This window comes from Lycorma delicatula, chromosome 2 (assembly GCF_047948215.1).
Source record: "Lycorma delicatula isolate Av1 chromosome 2, ASM4794821v1, whole genome shotgun sequence".
Classification (NCBI taxonomy): Eukaryota; Metazoa; Arthropoda; class Insecta; order Hemiptera; family Fulgoridae; genus Lycorma; species Lycorma delicatula.
The window spans coordinates 134,811,499-134,831,769 of record NC_134456.1 but is presented as its reverse complement, the minus strand read 5'-3'; the positions used below and the strand labels follow the sequence as shown (position 1 = coordinate 134,831,769).

At 33.7% G+C, this 20,271-nt stretch overlaps 1 protein-coding gene across 1 annotated transcript in view; it reads right to left on the bottom strand.

Annotated features, from left to right (window-relative positions):
* The window catches only part of LOC142319231 (mitotic checkpoint serine/threonine-protein kinase BUB1-like), a 115,428-nt gene that overhangs the window by 72,341 nt on the left and 22,816 nt on the right, over positions 1–20,271 (bottom strand). The window contains exons 5-7 of the mRNA XM_075356269.1: positions 20,055–20,169; positions 10,479–10,597; positions 4,546–4,627 (exon numbers count right to left, since the gene is read on the bottom strand). Coding sequence (XP_075212384.1) covers positions 4,546–4,627; positions 10,479–10,597; positions 20,055–20,169 — 316 coding nt within the window. The remainder of the gene's footprint in view (positions 1–4,545; positions 4,628–10,478; positions 10,598–20,054; positions 20,170–20,271) is intronic.

The following is a 20,271-nucleotide window of genomic DNA, read 5'->3' as shown; positions in this document are numbered from 1 at the left end:
TAATGAATTCTGAAACTGAAGATCTTATAAAAAAATATATTGATATGAAGGAGGAAATAAATAATTTGAAAAAGTTGAATGACATGGAAAAGAGTAATAGGAACAATTTTTAAGGAATTATGCTATCAAAATAATACAATAGTAAAAAGAATACAATATAAAATAAATTATGACTAACTTTTGTATTCAGAATTCAAATATAAACAATATTTGGATTAATTGGGCATACTTTTATGAAATACTGGAAACAATAGGCTAATTATACTCATACCAAAATGATAAGGAATTTAATGTATTTTTAGAAATGTCAAAAATATAAGGGGAACTAATTCTGGTTCATAGGGGATTTTCTATAGAAACACATAAAAACACCCTTACAGGTAATGAAAAAATATTATAAAAGATGGTTATAAAGAATAACCAAGGGAATTAGAAAATTAAGTTGGATAAAATAACAATTCTTGGGGTAGATCATCTCACAGTGATTGGTACACTTAAGATTTCAACTATACTTCATATTTTCGTTAAAGACTGTCATAATTGATTCGACTGTTATTTTCTGTCCTTTGTTTAGCACTGTCACTCTTAACTTTTGTAGTAGTAGACACATTTCATTCGTAACACTCAAGGTGAGTGTTAAAAATAGTTTTAAGAATGGAGGTACTCCAAAAAGCATCTACTACAAATGTTAGAGTGGCAGTGCTAGGAAGGGTAAAAAAATAACACTCAAATATCAATGATGGTACACCTATTTAGTTTCTGATATGAAGCTGGAATCCAGGGATAAGGTGAATCCAGGGATTGGTGAACTATCAACTATTCTTTTGGGTAAAGATACTCTATGAGATGTTGAAGGACTGGAAGAAAATTTCAGAAAACTGGTTAACAGGAAGTTTTTTTTTTTACTGTCTATCAGGATGCCATTGCCACTAATTGGTATTTCAAAATATTGGCATATAATATTGCACGGTCAATCAGTAAATGCTATAATGCCAATTTTCTGAAATCTGTATGTGACAATGATGTTTTTCCTCTCTGAAAATAAAACAGAATCTAAAGATTTGGCTAAACAGAGGTGTTTCTTTTAAATTTATTGAACTATTTGGTAGGCTGGAACAAGGTCACCAATTTTGAATAGGGTTACGAGGAGTCCGGTTTTAGGATTTAAGTTAAGATCTCAGATTTCAGTTTATTAACATATTATTAACTTTTTAAAGATGGAGAATATTAATGTGGATCAAAGACTTTGATTCCATGGAATAATTTCTTGTTTACTTAAATGGGTATGAACACAGGAAGCAATTTTTTCTATTTTGGAAGGCATCTTAGAACCGACAAAAAGAATAACCTTTCTTCTTACTATTAATAGACGATTTAAATTGAAGATTGGCTGACTATCAGTCAATGCCAGATGAAAATTTTTTTTGGAAGAGATAGACTGAAAAATGTTTAAACACTCAAAGTACCTTAAGAAAATATGGAAAAGATTATTGAACAATTATGAAACTTTTACTGTCTGGGAGATTACTGAGAGATTCTGAAGGATTTACATTTACAGATGGCACATCTGTTATGTATTTTAAAGTGATAAACCAAGATTTTTTTTTCAAACCAATAGAAATTGTACGTACAACTAAACATTATACAGTACTATAAATGTGCTGAAACCTCTCCTTCCTAAATCACAATAATCTGTAATTTTGTAAAAATATTACAAAGAAAAATTTAAACATTTAGATTTATGTATGTGAAATTATTAAGGGGGCTGGGAAGTGGCTCACCTAAAATCATGGATTGTGCAGATTGCACAACAAACTCTAAGCAACGATAAAATTCTAAGCCTATTAAAGAGTTGTTTGATAATGAATTTTAAAAAAAGAAAAAGGAAAAATTTATTTGCATTAATCCTTACTTATATGTATAATATAAGGCAAGAACTCAAAGCCTAAAGTTTTTTTAAAAAAAAAACTGAAATAAAATTGGATTATTTACAAATATTTAAAAAGTCTAAATCTCTTTAAAACGAAAAAGAATATTTTAAAAATATCAAGGATAAGTTTTGTGAAGTAAAAAGATGTCTGCGAACTGGTAAAATGTTTAAATCTAGTATTTCAAATGATCAGCTTATGTCAAATCAGGGGATTGGAAGGTATATTTTTTAGGGATTGTTTTCTGCTGCCCTGGCAAATGAACTTACTTGATATGTGGTGCTTTTTATATCTCAATAACCAATGGTAAACTCAAATAGATTGTTAAATTGATGAAAATTATACAAAGGCCAGACCTGGATAAAATCTCCTTTAAATCTACAAGCAAGCCCAAAATGAATTCTTAGATTTAGCTATTGTTAAATTTAAATAAGCAAATTTAATTAAAAATAAAGGCTCAAATAAACATAATTTAATTGAAGTTTAACAGGTTTTAACTATATTTACTTACATTCTATAACATTTTCAACTTCATTTATTTATAGTACAAAATATCTAATTTTTTTCAGGGTGAAAAACTCATAAAAATTTTTTTTAAGAAGATACATTAAAATTGTTTTTATAAGAATCTGTTAAAATAAGTCTTCAACACCTCACATAAATTCACAATCATACATGGCACAGATTTGAGTATAAGATAGAAGAAATAGAAAATTTTCAAGGATTTAAAAAAAAGAAAAAAATGTTTGATTACACAGAAATGCTCCTAAATAAGTTCTATACTTAGAACTATGGGGGGGGGGGGGTTAATAAATTTAGCTAGAAAGTGATTTTTACAACAGGTCTAATTCAAATATTATTGATATTGATAAGATATATGGACATGTGTTTTATTATGTAATGGCAGAAAGGAGGAAATTGTCATAAACTTTTTGGGTAGGTAATAAATTAGGAAACATAAGGTATAAGATCCTGATTTGGGACATGATTAATTGAAGAAAATGTACATAATATTTTAAATGGGGATAGCCAGGCTAAATGGGCATTTCCTGAATAACGAGCAGGGGAAGATGAATTCAACAATTAATAAATTTCTTTCTTTTTCTTTTACTGGTAGAAAAGAAGTAGGTTCTTTTTTACGAGTGAGCCAAAAATTATCTACATTTTTGCTGTAACACACTTTCAAGGTTATCATACTGCCTTCTGCACATGCATGCTTAGAGTTGGTACAACTGCAGTGACATGTGTAAAATCTGACTCCAATCACGTCATTTACCTTCCAGTTATTACAGTATAAACATGTTGACTCTGCTAACAGATTGCACCAAGGAGGAACAACGAGCAAAAATTTGATTTCTCTGGTTGAAGGACGTGAAAGGGGCTGAAATTCATTATGGACTTTTATCACAATACAGGGACAGTGCTTTATCATATAAGTGTTTTTTCGTGGATCAAGAAGTTAAAAAAATTGGCTGGAAAAGTGTGATGCAGAAGAGGGAGCAGGACAACCTCCACCATGAATGACAAATTTCAGCAAGCTCAGCAGATGGTTCTACAGAATAGGTAAGTTACCATCAATGAAGTAGGGTCTTCTTTGAACATCAGTTGTGGTTCTGCCCATCAAATCATCCACAACGAGCTCGACTTCCTTAAGTCTGTGTATGATGGGTACCATGACAGTGTTGTTGCATGACAACGCCTGCCCGCACATAGCTTACCACACTGTTCAAACCATCAAGTTGAATTCTGAAGTACTGGAACACCTTCCCTAGAGTCCAGATTTTGCTCCCTCCGACTTATATGTAATTGGACCAATCAAGGATGTATTCTGAGGTCGTCAATTTTCCACAGACTTAAGACATTCCAGAAGTGGTGCATAAATGGCTTTGCAACCAAATGAAAACCTTATTCTTGGAAGGAATACACAAGCTTGTGGACAGCTGGACCAAGTACATTGACAAGGAAGGTGACTTTGTAGAACAACAATGTACAAGTTGAACCCCCTTCCTTTGTGTAAATAAATTGTAGAACAAAAAGTGTAGATAATTTTTGACTCATTCTCATATTTTTAATTGTAATTTTTTAGTTATTTGTTTCATTTTCTGTGTTATACAAATCTAGAAGACAATCTTTCATACTAATGGTGTGATGGTGTAATTTGAGTTCTTTTTCTATATTAAAGAATGATTTTTATTTGCTTTATTATTTTCATTATACTATATTTTTGTTTAAATAAACAACTTCCATGAGTATACAATCCCACTATTCATAATCTGAAAAATTCTAAATGACACTAATATTCAGTTTAAATTTGTCTGTCTAAAGAGAAAAATGCTTCTTTTACACTCTTAGTTCATTATGTTTGTTTTTAAAATTTTATCTATGATGAAGTGAATCCACCAAAAACACATTCAAGTAATATTTTGAAAACATATACTTTAAATTTTTGATAACTTAATAATGGTTTAAGCCATTATTTTAAGCCATTATTAATGGCCAAATTAATTATGGTTTATTTAAATGGCTAGTCTAAACAATTGCATAATACAAATATTTGTTTATGAAGTTACTATATCTAAATATAAATTTAAAAATTACAAATTTAGAAAAAACATACGTTTCCGCATTAATTTCCTTTTTTCGTGCATCTGAGCCATTATTTCTTCAAGTTGAAACTCCTGATCCTTAATTGGATAAATCTGAAATAAAACATTTGATTTAATCAATCTAAGCTAAATTAATTCAAACAACGTAAAATAAAAGAAATACACCTCTTAAATATTGATGCATTCTTGATTGATTCATCAATTCAACTGACATGTATGTCTTCTCTCAATCTATTCAACATGTTACTTCTTTTTTTCAAAACTGTTGGCTATAAAGGTCCTGCTAAAGTACAAATCTAATCTAGAGCTAAAAACTTATTTTAACTATAATTAGCAATTAGAAGGAAAATCAAATCCACATTGTTTAATAGCAAAGTGGGTATTAATGGGTGGCCAGTTGGTATAAAGGTTACAATGCCTCTCTCTGGATCAACTAGTCTTGAGTTCAAGACTAGCTGATACTGAACTCAATACCTGGCCAGGGTCTTGCATTTTTATTGCTTTTTTTTATTTAAGTTCACCTTCTATCTATGGTCAAAAATTTGACTACGGTTAAAATTTTTTGTCAAATTTTAACCCATTTCCTGACATGCTAAAAGGCAAAACCTTTGCATACACACTCATGTTGGGATGAGAATGCACTGTGATGCAAAGATATTTGGAAGAAATATATTTCTTTCAGCTAATATTAATACATTTTTTTTAGATATAAGTATAATATTCTGCATGGCTACATTCAGTTTTAATCTGGAAAAATAAAACATCAAAATACTATCTCTAACCTTAATACCAAATCTGATGTTACACTGAATATCAAACATGTAATCATCAAAATGAAGCAGAAATCAATAAATAAGAATACTTGATTACAATCATTGAGCAGCACAACAATCAACTGGAGTCAAAGAAAATTAAAAAAAAAAAAAAAAGTAGTAAATATTTATGCAAATAAAAGAAGTAGCAAGAATTGTAAAATCTTCTTGGCATCAAGCTAATCAAGAAATAATTATGTCATGCTATGCAAGTGTTCAATGTTGTGCAATTGTTCTTTCAAATACAGGGTCATTCACAGGAAACGGATATTTTTGAAGTGGGTTGTACTTGGGCGTTCGTGGTGGGAGGGGCACGTGGCTGTTGTCTGACGTTTCCTTTGTTCATAGCATTTACATTTTAGTCGTTGAGATGGAGCCGTGGACGCTAGACCAACGCCTGTACGCCTATGACAGTTTTGTGCAAAATGACGAATCCGTAACTGCTGTTCAGCAAGATTTCTGCCATCAGTTTATATACATCGTAATGCAAGTGTCCCTTCTCGTAACACAATATTGCGATGGGTAAACAACCTTCGAACAAGTGGTTCAATATTGAAGAAAAAACCACCGGGTCTCCGACGAACTGCTAGCACTCCGGAGAACATCGAATGAGTAAGGGAAGTCATTGTCAGAAGCCCATGCCGCTCTATTCAGAGGCATTCAGCAGCGCTTCAAATGAGCACAAGTACGGTAAGACGAATTCTGCATACAGACCTGCATTTCCATCCTTACAAGATAGCCGTCGTGCAGCAGTTAAACGAGCAAGATTTCACGCAGCAATTACAATTTTGTCGACAAATGCTTACCATTTTTGAAGAAAATGAAAATTTGTTATCGTTAATGAGTGACGAAGCCCATTTTCATCTGAATGGCTTCATCAACAAACAGAATTGCCGGAATTGGGCAGAAAGAAACCCACATCAGCTTCATGAGAGACCACTTCATAGCCCAAAGGTGACTGTCTGGTGTGCAATAGGAAAGGTCGGTGATATTGGACCATATTTTTTTGAAGAAATTGACCCTGCCGTAATTGTAACAGCTGATCGTTACATTACGATGTTGAATACGTTTTTCATCCCTGAGTTACGAAACCGGCGAATCGATTTTCAAAATGTGTTATTCCAGCAGGATGGAGCTGCAGCGCACACAGCGAGGACAACGATGGCTGTTCTCCGTAACTTGTTTCCGGGACAGATCGTTTCCAGATTCGGCGACATTCCTTGGCCCCCTCGGTCCCCCGACTTGAGTAGTTGTGATTTTTTTCTGTGGGGGTTTCTGAAATCGCATGTGTAAGGGAATAAACCACGTACATTGGAGGACCTAAAGATCGCATTTCGTCATCACGTCACCCAGATTGATCACCCAAAATCGACATCACTTGCCGGACATAATTTTTCGTTCATGAGTAAGTAACAAATGCTTTGATTTAACAAGTGTTTCAGTACCAATAAAACTTTTTTAAAGTGACTATTCAATTTTTTATGATTATTTTAAATACATCCGGTTCCCGTGAATGACCCTGTATAATTAGAACATTTATTTATCACAAAAATGGTCTATACAAAAATTATACACGATTATGATTGAAAGCCTTTACACAGAAATTAAAATCCTAATGAAAGCAATCCAACAGCACATCCTATCAATAAGACCGACTTCTTGGAAGCGCATCACTTTAATATCATAAAGAGACTTTATCAAGTACAATAACAGTTTCTCTATAGAATATGTTGATGACACTGATCTTTATGGAAATCTTCAAAATAAATTTTATTACGACAATATCTGAATGATATTCTATAATGCTTTGAACACACTGTTCCTTAAATATCAATTCAGTATTTCAATTCCTGCATCTAGGGTAATGGGAATAAAATGCAAGGCAACAGTGACGATCATGGAGTTGTTTATATAGGTTCAAAAATATTAATAAGTCAAGCAAATGTAGCCCTTAACAAAGTAAATTTATCAGTTAGAAGGATTACAGATTGAAATAAACTCCATAAAATCACTGGAAAAACTCTTGAAATAATTATGCACTGGCAGAAATGAAAGAATGCACTCCAATATTTAAATTAAGGTGAGAAAAATTTAATAAAAAACACTGGAAAAAATTTCTTGAAAAGGAAAAATAGTTTATTTAAAATATCACAATAATAAAAATTTAACATCACTTAAATAGTTACAATGTGCTGTAAGACGCTTTACAGTGTCATAAAAAAAAAACAATTAAATTAATGTTTAATGAGCATAAAAAGCAAATTACTGTTACTGCTATTTACTGCATCACAATAATTCAGATTTAATAACACTAACAATAAACGCATGGGGAGCCCTTAATAATAAAATATAATCGAAAATCACTTATCGTGATCCAGCTGTATAGTTTTCAACAGTAGTAATAGTATCAATAATATTTAGAAGTATCAAAATATTCACCTTAAGAGTCCAGCATTAAAAAAATTTGATAACCATGGATTGCAGAATTTTTAAGTATTTTAACTTTTACTAAAAATACATTATGTTCTTTCAGAAATTTTAAGGTGTTATTGCCACCATCACCATCATTATTGTAAGGGAGGCATGGTTTTATTATTGAAGATAATAAAACTGAAATTACTGTGATGTAGTTAATACCAATAACAATAAATTGCTTTCCATGCTCATTAAACATTCATTTAATTGACTTTTTTGATGACGATACACTTGAAAGAATAAAATTGTATAGTTTCTTATAGCTAATTTGTTGAAATGATTTCAAATCTTAATTTATTGCGATATTTTAAAAAGTTTTTCCTTTTCTGTTAATTCTTTCTAATTTCTTTTTAAAATACACATAGAAGCATGTCTATAATTGTAATAACTTTTTTCTTTTTTTCTTTGGTGCTTTATAATAGATTTCCTACCTCTTAATAGAGAATAACAGGAAACAATTTTGTACTGTACTTTATAAAAATATGTAGGGGGAAAATTATTGATGAGTAGTTTTAAATAGCTACCGTCCTGTAGATTAAAGAAAGACAAGAAAATAGCTTGAATGCCAAATCTAATTCTCAAGAAATATGTACAAAACTATAAATATACACAAGATTTAAAAATATATATATGAAACAGGAGGAAGGGAATTTTTCATTAGGAGCATCAGCATAGCAAGATCACAGCTAGAATAGCAGTAATTAGCAGGAATTGCAAATGAGTCAATCTAATTTGTTCATGGACGAAGCAGGACAATATAAAATACCGAATAGCACAAGTAAAACGAGCCTTCAGTCAGAAATATAATTTGTTTACATCAAAAATTAATTTAAATGTCAGGAAAACATTTTTGTAAGTGTATGTTTTGGAGTGAAGCTTTATATGGAGGTGAAACTTGGACGATCAGAGTACCGGAGAAGAAAAGATTTAGAAGCTTTTGAAATGTGATGTTACAGGAGAATGTTAAAAAATCAGATGGGTGGATAAAGTGACAAATGAAGTGTTGCGGCAAATTGATGAAGAAAGAAGCACTTGGAAAAATATAATTAAAAGAAGAGACAGACTTATAGGCATAGATTTTATTAAGGCATCCTGGAATAGTTGCTTTAATGCTGGAGAGACAGGTAGAAGGAAAAAATTGTGCAGGCAGGCGACGTTTGGAATATGTAAAACAAATTATTAGGGACGTAAACATATTACACCATTAAAAATATGGAATAATATTAAACAATAATAATAATCATAATAATTTCCAGCTTTCACAATAGAAAAAACCTTCCACATGTATTTTAAAGGATCTTTGCCTTTACAGATCTGGACTGTCAGTAAAAATGTAATGGAAATTTCACCCTATAGATCAGAAGTTGGCAACCTTTTTGTCAGCAAGGGTGGAAAATAAATTCAAAAGTTATTGGGGGCACATGAGAGGTTTTTGGGGGCCCACACTATTATTACACATTGATTGCTATTTGCTGACACTGAGCTTGCACAATTTTATTGCCTTATATACACGCGACGCCAATACAGTGTTATTGGTCTTGTAGGTGTGTAATATAGTGAGGGCGTATAAAAGTCTCATAGAAGGCACCATGGCACCTGCAGGTGCCACATTGTATGCTATAGATATTTCAACTTCTTTTATAGAAATATTGAAACTCCACTTCAGTGTTTGCATTGTAAAAGATATTTTGAATAGGACAGTTAAGAATTAGTTTAATGATGATATTGAATTAATCAAAATATTGTGATTAATGCTGCACAAGGAAAGAGTGTAAATTTGTAAGGGAGAAAAACTCCCTTAGAACACAGTTATCAGTGAAGAAATCTTAAGAGGTTTTAAAGAAAGAAAATGCAAGGATACTCAGATGAAATGACAAAAGTAAAGAAAAGCATCTCAGATTGTATCCATCACCTAAATCAATGATATGGGATTGATCACAAAAGAAAACAACTATAAAAAAATGTTTTTGAGAGGTTAGCTGTAGGGGGGGTTACAAAGGAAACAAGCAAGATTTCCTATACTAAAAGCAGCAAAACTTGAAATGAAACTGTAGGCAATCATTAACAAACTATGTAATAATAAATATTATAGAAACTAAAATATTGTATACAAAAATATATATTATAGAAACTAAAAATTAAAAGATTAATCCAGTCCTCTAAGCGACAGCATCCTCCAGAGAAAAGCAGAAAGGTTGCAACTGAGATTGATGTTATTAGGCAAACAACATCAAGAAAAAGTGATAAAAAAAACACCTTGGTAAAGAATAATCCACCATAAAACAAATGATAAACATGAAAGCTGGTGGGACAAGAGAAAGGTGTGTATATCAGGTTACAATTAATGCCTTATGGTATAATCCTAACATTTGTACCTTCTTTTAAATTTATTGCTTATATTAAATACAGTTTTTATTTTTTTTAATTAAAGATTGATCTATTGTCAAAACAAATAATAGATAATGGAAATTCATAAATTTATTGTTCACTGTATTAATAACAGCATTCATATGAGTATAAACAATCACATTTTTCAAAAACATTAAGTTTTCTGGATAACTAATTAAAATGTAATAAAAGTAAATTATTTTACTTTTATTTTTTTACTAATTCTAATATAAGAAAGTAACACGTAATAAAATATAAATATGTAATACCTTATCTTTTGGATACATTCGTTTTTTTGTAGGGTCATCTGGTTCATGTATAAAAACAGGACATGAAAATGTATCAACTTTATCAGCTCTGATTCTACCTTTTAACAGCACACCTACACCTTAAACAAACAAAGAAATATAATTAAATTCAGATAAACATCCACACAAAGTACTCATCCTTTAATTACACATCTATCTTATCAATAAATATATCTGCAACAAACATGCTGAGTTAAAGCAATGATCTGCATAAGCGGGATGAAAATTATACTAATCCTGTTACTCCTACTGTGTTATTTCTAGTCATAAGTTTTGAATTACGTCGGGTAATCCAGACTGGCTGTCAATAATGAATAATTAATGTCCACAAGAAAAACTGAATTGTTACCATACCAATGCCATTGTGAACATGAAACAACATAAGAAAAGAAGAAAGGTATAAACCCTACAGCAGTTGCAGTACATTAAATAAACATATTGTATAGTAAGAACTCATTTTTTTCCTACCTATCAATAATATGCAACAACATTTACAGTAATATACATACTATTTTACTTAAATTAATCTTTTTAAAATTCATATTATTCCTCTATACTGTTAAATTGTATTTAAATTCTATTAAATAAACCACCTAATACAGAATATTGAGATAAGACATATCTTAACTTAATTTTTCATTAACCGGTTAATGCCTGAATTAATTTTTTGTAACACTTTTATTTTTTTTTATGTTCACAATTACCTTCCTTTGGAAAGTACATTCTCCCTAAGCGGTGGCACGACAAAATCATCTGTAGTCAAGAAAATGGACATCAAAGGAAAAAGAGAGCCCGTCAGGGCTCCTCTGAAGAAGAGGATGGGTCGCCCTATTCATTTGGCAGTCTGGTTCACCAACTTGGACAAGCGATTGATGCCCTGAAAAAGCATATGGGGTCAGGTTTGACTAGATATATAGCAGTCCACGAGCAGGAGCTGAGGAGAATACATGAGGGCTTAACTGATCTCTCTGATGTGCCCCTTCCCGTAGAGGTTAACACGCAGTCCACCCAGACTGATCCTGCTTTTGACACGGATCAGACAGAAATCTTAAATCTTGATCTGTCTGATGATGAATTAATTGAGTTACTCCCGCGCAGGTGGTCTGCGTGGGCAATGAACAAGGCGAAAGTCGTTACTCTTCCGACAGACGGGGATACATGTCAATTTGTTGACATCAGTAAATCGAAGAGAGCGGCCACAGAGAAGATCCAAGCAGGCATGATCGCATTAGACTCCTCCACAATGATGGAGAATTTCCAAATGGAGGCTACTAAGAAAAATAAAATTACTATTTTCTTCGATTCCGAAAAAGGGGAAAAGCTAGTGGCCAGATGCATTATAAATGCATTAAGAAAGGTACTAGTCAGTGTACGCAAAGTGACCTATATTCTACCAACTGGTGAATATGGCAATATTTTGAGAAAAATACTTATTTATTTGCATAGAACCAACGAGGAACCTGCAACATTGGTAGTACCCAGGAAATCAGACTCAAGCCGTGGGCGATCTAGGTCTGCTTCGGCTCGTCGCTCGACGCCTCCGGTTGAGGGGAGCAAGATAGTTGTTATCAAGGGACAGGACAAGTCCTATGCGGATTTGCTCCGTACCATGAAGGGCAAAATAAACAAGGAAGAAGCTGGAGAAGTTCTTTCTCTAAGAAAAGGAAGAAACAACGAATTAGAGGTCAGGATCAAGGATGTCGAGCAAGCAGCTCAATTTACTACGGGTTAATTACGGAACGTAAGAACTAGGGGAGACAGAAGAGCGTTTGTGCATATAAAGGACTTAGAAGAAGACACGTCAGAGCGTGATATTAGTGAGGCGATAGTTGCAGCTATTGGTGCCGCTGAAACGTTCCGGATCACCTCGATAAGAAACGCTTACGGTAATACACGTAATGCTACAGTCATCATAAATCACAGGGCAGCACTAAAATTGATTTCGAATAGACTTAGAGTTGGCTGGGTGCACTGCCGCTCATACATCAGAACGGATCCTGTCAATTGTCATAAATGACAATTGTCAATATATAATGGTCAATTGTCATAAAATCACCTTATACGTGATTGTAAAGCAGCGTCCAAATGTCTCGATTGTAATGGGACTGACCATCACACCGGAGGCGTAAAGTACTGCAAAGCCAGAAATGATTAGTATAATATTGTCCAATGCCAACAGGAGTATTCTGTCCCATGATTTAGTGGGAGAGACTGCCAGGGAATTGAATGTTGACATCGTGATTACTACTGAGCCGAACTTGGGTACCGCTGCTCGTCATGACTGGCTGGCTGATGCTATTGGTGATGTCGCTATAACAAACATCAGTAATAGGATCGGATGGCAATTGCATCATAGCGGAGAGGGGATTTTAGCGATTATTTTGCAGAATTTTGTCCTTGTGGCTGGATACGTGAATCCTAATATTGGAATTGCTGAGTATGAACTGTACATTGACGAAATACAATGGGTCATCTTACAGTCACCGAAAAGAGCCATGGTTATGGGTGATTTTAACTGCAACGCCACGATTGCTGGTAGCAGTTATACTAACAGAAGAGGGCAAATCTTTACAGAAATGATGATGGCGACTGATATGATCTGTCTAAATGATGACTCTTATACATTTGAAGCCAGAGGTCATAGATCTGTATTAGACCTGACATTAATTGACAATAGTTGGGATCCTTCGCTCTATCAATGGAGAGTTTTGAGGTCAGAAACTGGTAGTGATCACTTTGCCACGATATTTTCTTTTGACGGTATAAGACCGGTGATCGGGAGAACATCAAAGCCGCCGAGATTGTCTAAAAGACAGGTAGAAGTAGTGGTTGACAAAGTTGCTCGCAAGCTCATGGATGGCAGAGATGTTACGCCTTTTGTTCTGCAGGAATTAATAGTCACAGAGATAGCGAGGATTTCCCAAAATATCAGGGGGTATCAACCCGCTTACTGGTGGACTGCGGAGATTGCGGACCATAGACGGATTCCGCAGTACTGGCGAAGGAGAAAATTTATACTCCATAGAAGAGGCGGTGCTGTGTATGAGCATGCTGTAAATATGTTTGCTGATGCCAGGCGGTTACTAAATTACCTTATAAAATCTAGCAAGAGAGCACGTTGGAAGGAGTTATGCTTGGAGCTGGACTCGGACCCGTGGGGACGTCCTTTTCAAATCGTGATGGGAAGACTGGGTAGATGTTTGCCTGTCCTTACGGCTGAGTCTGCTGGTATACAATTAAGAACACTTTTTCCGGCTGTTCTTAATCGGTCTGAATCGGGTCTATCGGAGCTGGTTGAATGCGATGCAGGTCGATTCACACAACATGAAGTCACCTTGGCGGTATCTAGCCAAGGTGTTTGTTCCTGAGTCTAGACTCAGGAACAAAAAGAGTTCGGGTCCAGACTGTATTCCTGCTGCGATCCTCAAGGAACTTATGATGAAAGCCCCTTGGGAAATGACAGATGTGGCAAGTTATTGCTTGCAGAACAGGACCTTCCCTGATTGTTGGAGGGAGTCGTGCACTGTGTTCTTGCCCAAGAAGACTGCTGATGCTGAAGTGGTTGGTTACTGTCCGTTGAGCCTCATAAACAATACGGAGAAAGTGGCTGAGAGATTGATCGCAGAAAGGTTACTGCTTGAGTTAGACAGGCGGGGGTATGCATAACAACCAGTATGGGTTCAGGCGAGGCAGATCGACGCTTCAGGCGATTGAAAAGATAACTATAACAGTCAAGGCTGGAAGATGGCGCACCAGGAAGATTCCTTTACTGGTTATGCTCGATATTAGAAATGCTTTTGGGACCGTCCAGTGGGACTTCATCATGGCGGCTTTAGTCAGAAGGCGAATAAGCCCCTGTCTCCTAATAGGAGACAGATCTCCGAATACCTGTCTGAAAGATGGACTATGGTTAGCACGCTTGATGGTGACATACGATACCAAGTTCATGGTGGTGTCCCCCAGGGGTCAGTACTGGGACCATTACTTTGGTTACTGGTCATTGATGATGTATTACGACTACAGCTACCTGAAGAGACGGAAATAGTGGCCTATGCTGATGATTTAGCGATACTTACCTCTGCGAGATCAGAAGATGTCCTCGAACAAAGGGGCAATGATACTCTAAAGATCGTAAATAACTGGCTAACCGACAAAGGATTAACACCTTCAGTAGATAAAAGTCAATATTATGTTGGCAGGAAGGAGACGGCTGCGAGATCTTGAACTAAAGATAGGGGAACATAGGCTTGAACATGTCAATCAGGCTAAATATCTGGGAGTGATAATTGATAAAGCCTTGAGCTTTAGTGCTCATATAGTATATAGATGCGAGAGAGTTGAAGGATTACTACAAACCCTCATAAGGCTATTAGCTGACCAAGATCCCCTAAGATCGTCTAAACGCCGGGTTATTATTTCAGCTGTGACATCTGCTTTATTGAATGCTGCTCCGGTATGGAGTAGAGCACTAGGTACAATGAGAAATGTTAGACGACTTCAAAGCCTCCATAGGCGGGCTCATCTGGGGGTAGCTTGTGGATATCGTACGATTGCCTATGAAACTGTGTGCGTGGTTACATCAGTACCACCTATCGAGTTACAAGTTTTGGAACGGTTGTATAGGTTTCAAGGGATTGGCAAGCAAGAGGCTATTAATACCACAAGACAGAAGTGGCATGAAAGATGGACACAGCTACAAGGATCTGTATGGACTAAAAAACTGATTACGAATTTGGATATGTGGCTTGATCGTGCTTATGGGGAGGTTGGATATTATAAAACTCAAATGCTTACTGGGCACGGCTGTTTTGAGGAATATCTCTTCCGTTTTGGCCGGAGAAGGTCCTCCATTTGTATGTATTGTCCGGCGGTTGATACGGCCGAGCATACCTTATTTTATTGCCCATATTGGACTGAACGCAGAAGAGCTGCTGATATTCGAGGCCTCAATTTCGATGTATTTCTGGTATTTCTGGGATTTTTGCTGACTTCGTCTGACAACAGGAGGAAATTTGAGGACTTCGCATGTCTGGTCTTCAGAGAAAAAGATGAGGAAGCCAGGCGAAGAGGCTATTAGGAGCCTTCTGTTTTTTCTTCTGGAGAGGTATTAGATGACTTTTATTGTTGGTTGAATTCAAATGAGTGATGCGTCTTCTTGTTTCTGATTTAGTGTGTGGGGTAAATATCAAGACCGAGACCCGGCCTCGTGGTCGGGGTCTGTAACGGCATAGCTGGGGCGGGCTCCCCGGCTGCGGGGTTTAAGGCAGGCATACAAAAAGACCGAGACCCGGTCCCTGGGGCGGGGCTGGGGACAGCTTTGCTGGACCTGGCTACCTACCTGGGGATTGGAGGCAGGCAAGCAGTAAAAGTAACGAAAGATCCGACCAGGGAGGGCCAACCTGCTGTGCCGGAATTATAGCCGGTGGGCGGTAAGGCCCCCTTAGAGTATAAGGACACTCTCCCAGACCGAGTATACTAAAATGGATAACCGGTTTGGGAAGAAAAAAAAGGTGCTTATACTGCCTTGCTGGGCACGAGCTGCAATTGCCATATGGCACCATTAGATGTTCTCATTAGAATCGAGTGTACAACTCTTTCATTATATGGAATTTTTATTCATTATTATCATTATTTTTATAAAATTTTCTGAGAACCTCTTTTTTAAAGATTTACAAGAGGGTGAAATTTCCACATTTTCTCATTTACAGCATAGTCTTTGTTGTTTACAGAGTGACTAAACTAATTTATTGACAGAAATCGATCTCTTCTCATTGACCCATACACAAGTTCATTTCTCATATCAGAACTCCCAATATTGATGTTTTCCTGGTAATATATTGTAGCCAGACACAATTAGTATACCACGAAATACTTTTCTTTCTTCCTTGGTGAAAAAAGGATTTGGGTTATTTGTGAAAAGGATGTAACAGTTAGTTTTAGTTATCAATACATCTATAAAAAAAAATCTGATATGGACACCACATGACTTCCTTGTACACCTGTTAAATTACATATACACATTTTTTGCTGTATTTCTTTTAAACTTATTTAATTTGAAAGTGATATAGAGTACGATCCTCCAATTCTTTAATAAAGTGGACAATTGCAAAATTGCTGAAATATTAGCTTTTATTAAAATCAAATATTTAAACAATTATTAATTCAACAATCTTACATGAAATATTAGGATAGAATAAAAGCCCCTTTATTACTCGTATTACTAGATCAGCATTATTCATATCTTTGTGAGTTGCTGATTAACAAAAGTTTCAGATTTCTGGTGTGTCATATAAATAAAAGTTAATAATAATTAAATTATTCTGTAGTGTAGTTTACTCCTGTATACTAGTTACAAATGTTAATTTCAATCTTACAGTGTAAAATATTCAGTTTTTATTATTGGATTATTTGGTGAATAATGGAAAATGTCAAAGAAACAATCATAGAGGAAAAAGAAAGATATCATGAAGAAATATATCTCAAAAAAATGACAAGAAGGTGAATATGAAGAGGAAGAAAATGTTAAGAACAAGGTAAGAATAAAAAAAGAGAAGATTATAAAGATAAAGAGGAAAAAATGTTAAAACCAAAGAAAGAATAAAAAGATTAAGAGATGATAAACATACAGAGGAAGAAAATATTAAAACCAAGGAAAGAATAAAAAGATTAAGAGAGGATATGATGAAGATGTATGTAGAGAGGAAATTTAAAACTAGAGAACATGTACACAAATGAGAAGAATTATATCAAACCAAAGAGCAATTAAATGATTGGCAACAAAAAACAAAATGATGATCAACTCCGAATCAGGGAGAATATTGTCCAACAATAACAAAGGAGTAATGAATTAAAAATTAAGAATTTTTTGAATTTTATTAAAGTTGGGGTACATATACCTCAGTGTATATGTTGTTCTTGTGAGGGTCTATTTTTCAGTCACTCTGTAGTTAATTTTGATGTAGATAAAATTAATTAGAAATTCCAAAATAGTAAAATAAAATTAAACAGATACTAAACTAGAAATCCAAAAATAATACGGTTCTAAATTATAATTCTCAATTAATATTAAATATTTAGATGTTTCACCAAATCTATTACGCATACACATATGTAATAATGCCTATTAAATTACATATACACATTTTTAAAACTACATAAAATTTTATTTCTGTAATAACTTGCGATTTTTTTCATATTTTTTTTTTTTTTTTACTGTTATTATTGAAGAAGTATTATTTATTGTAAAATTCTTTTTATAATAATGGATTAATAAATCAATATATTTAAATTAAAAAAAAAAGACATGTAGTCTGATTTGAACCGATGTGTCTTCCCTTGTAAGATCAAAATATTTCATTAATTAAAATTTTATTTGGCTATAACTCTAAAACCAATGAAAATAAATACCACTTATGATATATAATTGAAAAGCTCTCAATGAGGACTTATTACTGCAGTTAAGAAAAAGTCCAAAATCCAAATTTTTTGGGCTTTTAAGCCTTTTTGGATACTTTTGGTCCAGTCGATTGCAATGAAAAGGGGAAGTGCACAATTAGATGTTACAAACAGTCCTAAATCCAAAATTTCAACATCCTATGAATAATTGTTTTTTATTTATGTGAGATATATACATACGTATGTACAGGTGTAACGCCGAAACTAGTCAAAATGGATATTTTCATTGAAATTTTGAAAACTGAAATTTTTTGCCATCACAATACTTCTTTTACTTCATACAAGGAAGTAAAAATGTATTTTTTTATCATCAAAAAATAATTTGAAAATGCAGACATTTCATAATATTTTGTACAATTACTTTGCGGAAAAACTATGTTGTATCCCAATATGTCATTGTTTGTCCATGTTCATGAAACAATTTTTCTTTGTTTTTTACATGGTAGTGCTTTAGGCCAACTAGTAAGACAGGATATTAAAATAATACTTCTATCATTACTATGACTTGAACAAGAAGGACTATTTGAATCATTACTGTTGACTAACAGGTATGTTATCAAAAGCAAAACCAATTGACACATCAGCTCCAGCGAGTAGATGACGTTTGCTCAAGTTATTTATCAGTCCACCATCGTCTTCATCAACTGAATCTACCACAGGATCAGGTGGTTCAATAAATATAGATTCAACAAGAGGAATAAGAATGTCATCTACTTCTACTATCACCAATATTTCACACACTCAGAGACCTGAAAACCACCATTGCAAATCGGTTTCACTCATATTATTTTGTAAAAAAAAATTATTAAAAAAAGGTTTTTTGTGAATAATCTACGGAAGATTTTTCCAGATATTTTTAAATGGCGATGTTATGACAGAAAAATTGGAAAATTCACTTTACAAGGTGTTTCACTATAATATTTTTCTTTGTGTTATTAGATGTAGTAGCTATGATAGCCATATCTAATTATCAATATTATCTATGACAGTCGAAAGACATAAAAGAGCATTTGAAATGATCGTCTAAAAATAATAAAAACACTAAAATAACTAACAAAATCAACATTAGCAGTGTAGGTGCTTAGCAGTGCTGCTTGGCATCTGCTATGTTTAGGTACACTTAATAAAATAACTATCCGGATTATTGCAAAACTAAAATGTCATATGAGTTTTAGTATCACTAACCAAGGTGCAAAAATTAGTAAACCAAAATATTTTGTAAGTAAACCATTTAAAATTTCAGCATTTTATCATTATTCTGAAGGCACACAAACACAACTTTTTTTTAAGATTGCTATATAGTTATCATCCATTATTAATACATGGCAACAGCTTCAGGTGAAATTACACCCAATATTGGTTAACTTAAGTGATCTTGGTAACTGGTTCATTTGGCTTTGGTCAATGGAATTTTATCCTTGCTTTACATCCTTCAATTCCCAGAATGTTATTCTCTAAATGTTACAGTTCTGAGTTCTCCTACTCATCCTGAAAAAATTATATTTGACTGCTCTATTTATTTCAAGAATTATGTAAAACCCTTCACTTGCTAATTTCTAATTCTTCAGTAATAAAATGATGGCAATGTTTGGATAATTTGCTATTGGTCTCAGAATAGGAATCTGTTTTTATTTGCTGAAACTCTGAAGCCCCTTTCACAAACTTAGCTAATACACTTCAAAAATATGAAAAACTCTAAAGGTAATTTTTTTTTACTCATAATTGCAATACTATGGCTTCAAGACAACCTATATGAAAAACCCACTAAAGTGCTTTATATTTTTTTGTTTAATACTGTATTATCCAAAACCATACATAAAATCTATACTCATTTGCAGTGACAAAGTATACTACAAACCTTATTTCTCTAGATCTAGTGCAACAGTAATAAAAAATAGATTATTGATTTGATGAAATGTTTAACCATATATTCCATAAATCTTCTTCAGAATGATGGAAACAATTACACTGATATAACAAATAAAATTATCTTATATTAAAGTAAAAATTACCAAAAACTCCAGCTAAAAATATGAAAGAAGTAATTAAATATTTCTATGTATAGGAATAAAAATTCCATACCAGATGTAGCAAATCTTTCCTGTGGCTGACCTAACTTTCTTGGAAGAGAAGATGCATTTTCTTTATCAACACTCTTATGTTGCATTCGCTTTTCTGTACTTTCAAATTTTTCATCCTGAAAAAATAAAACATATGGCAAATAGAAAAATTTGTTAAACTTATAAATAGTCCAATTTAAAAAGAGATTACAGCCAGATCATTCAACCTAAATATAAGC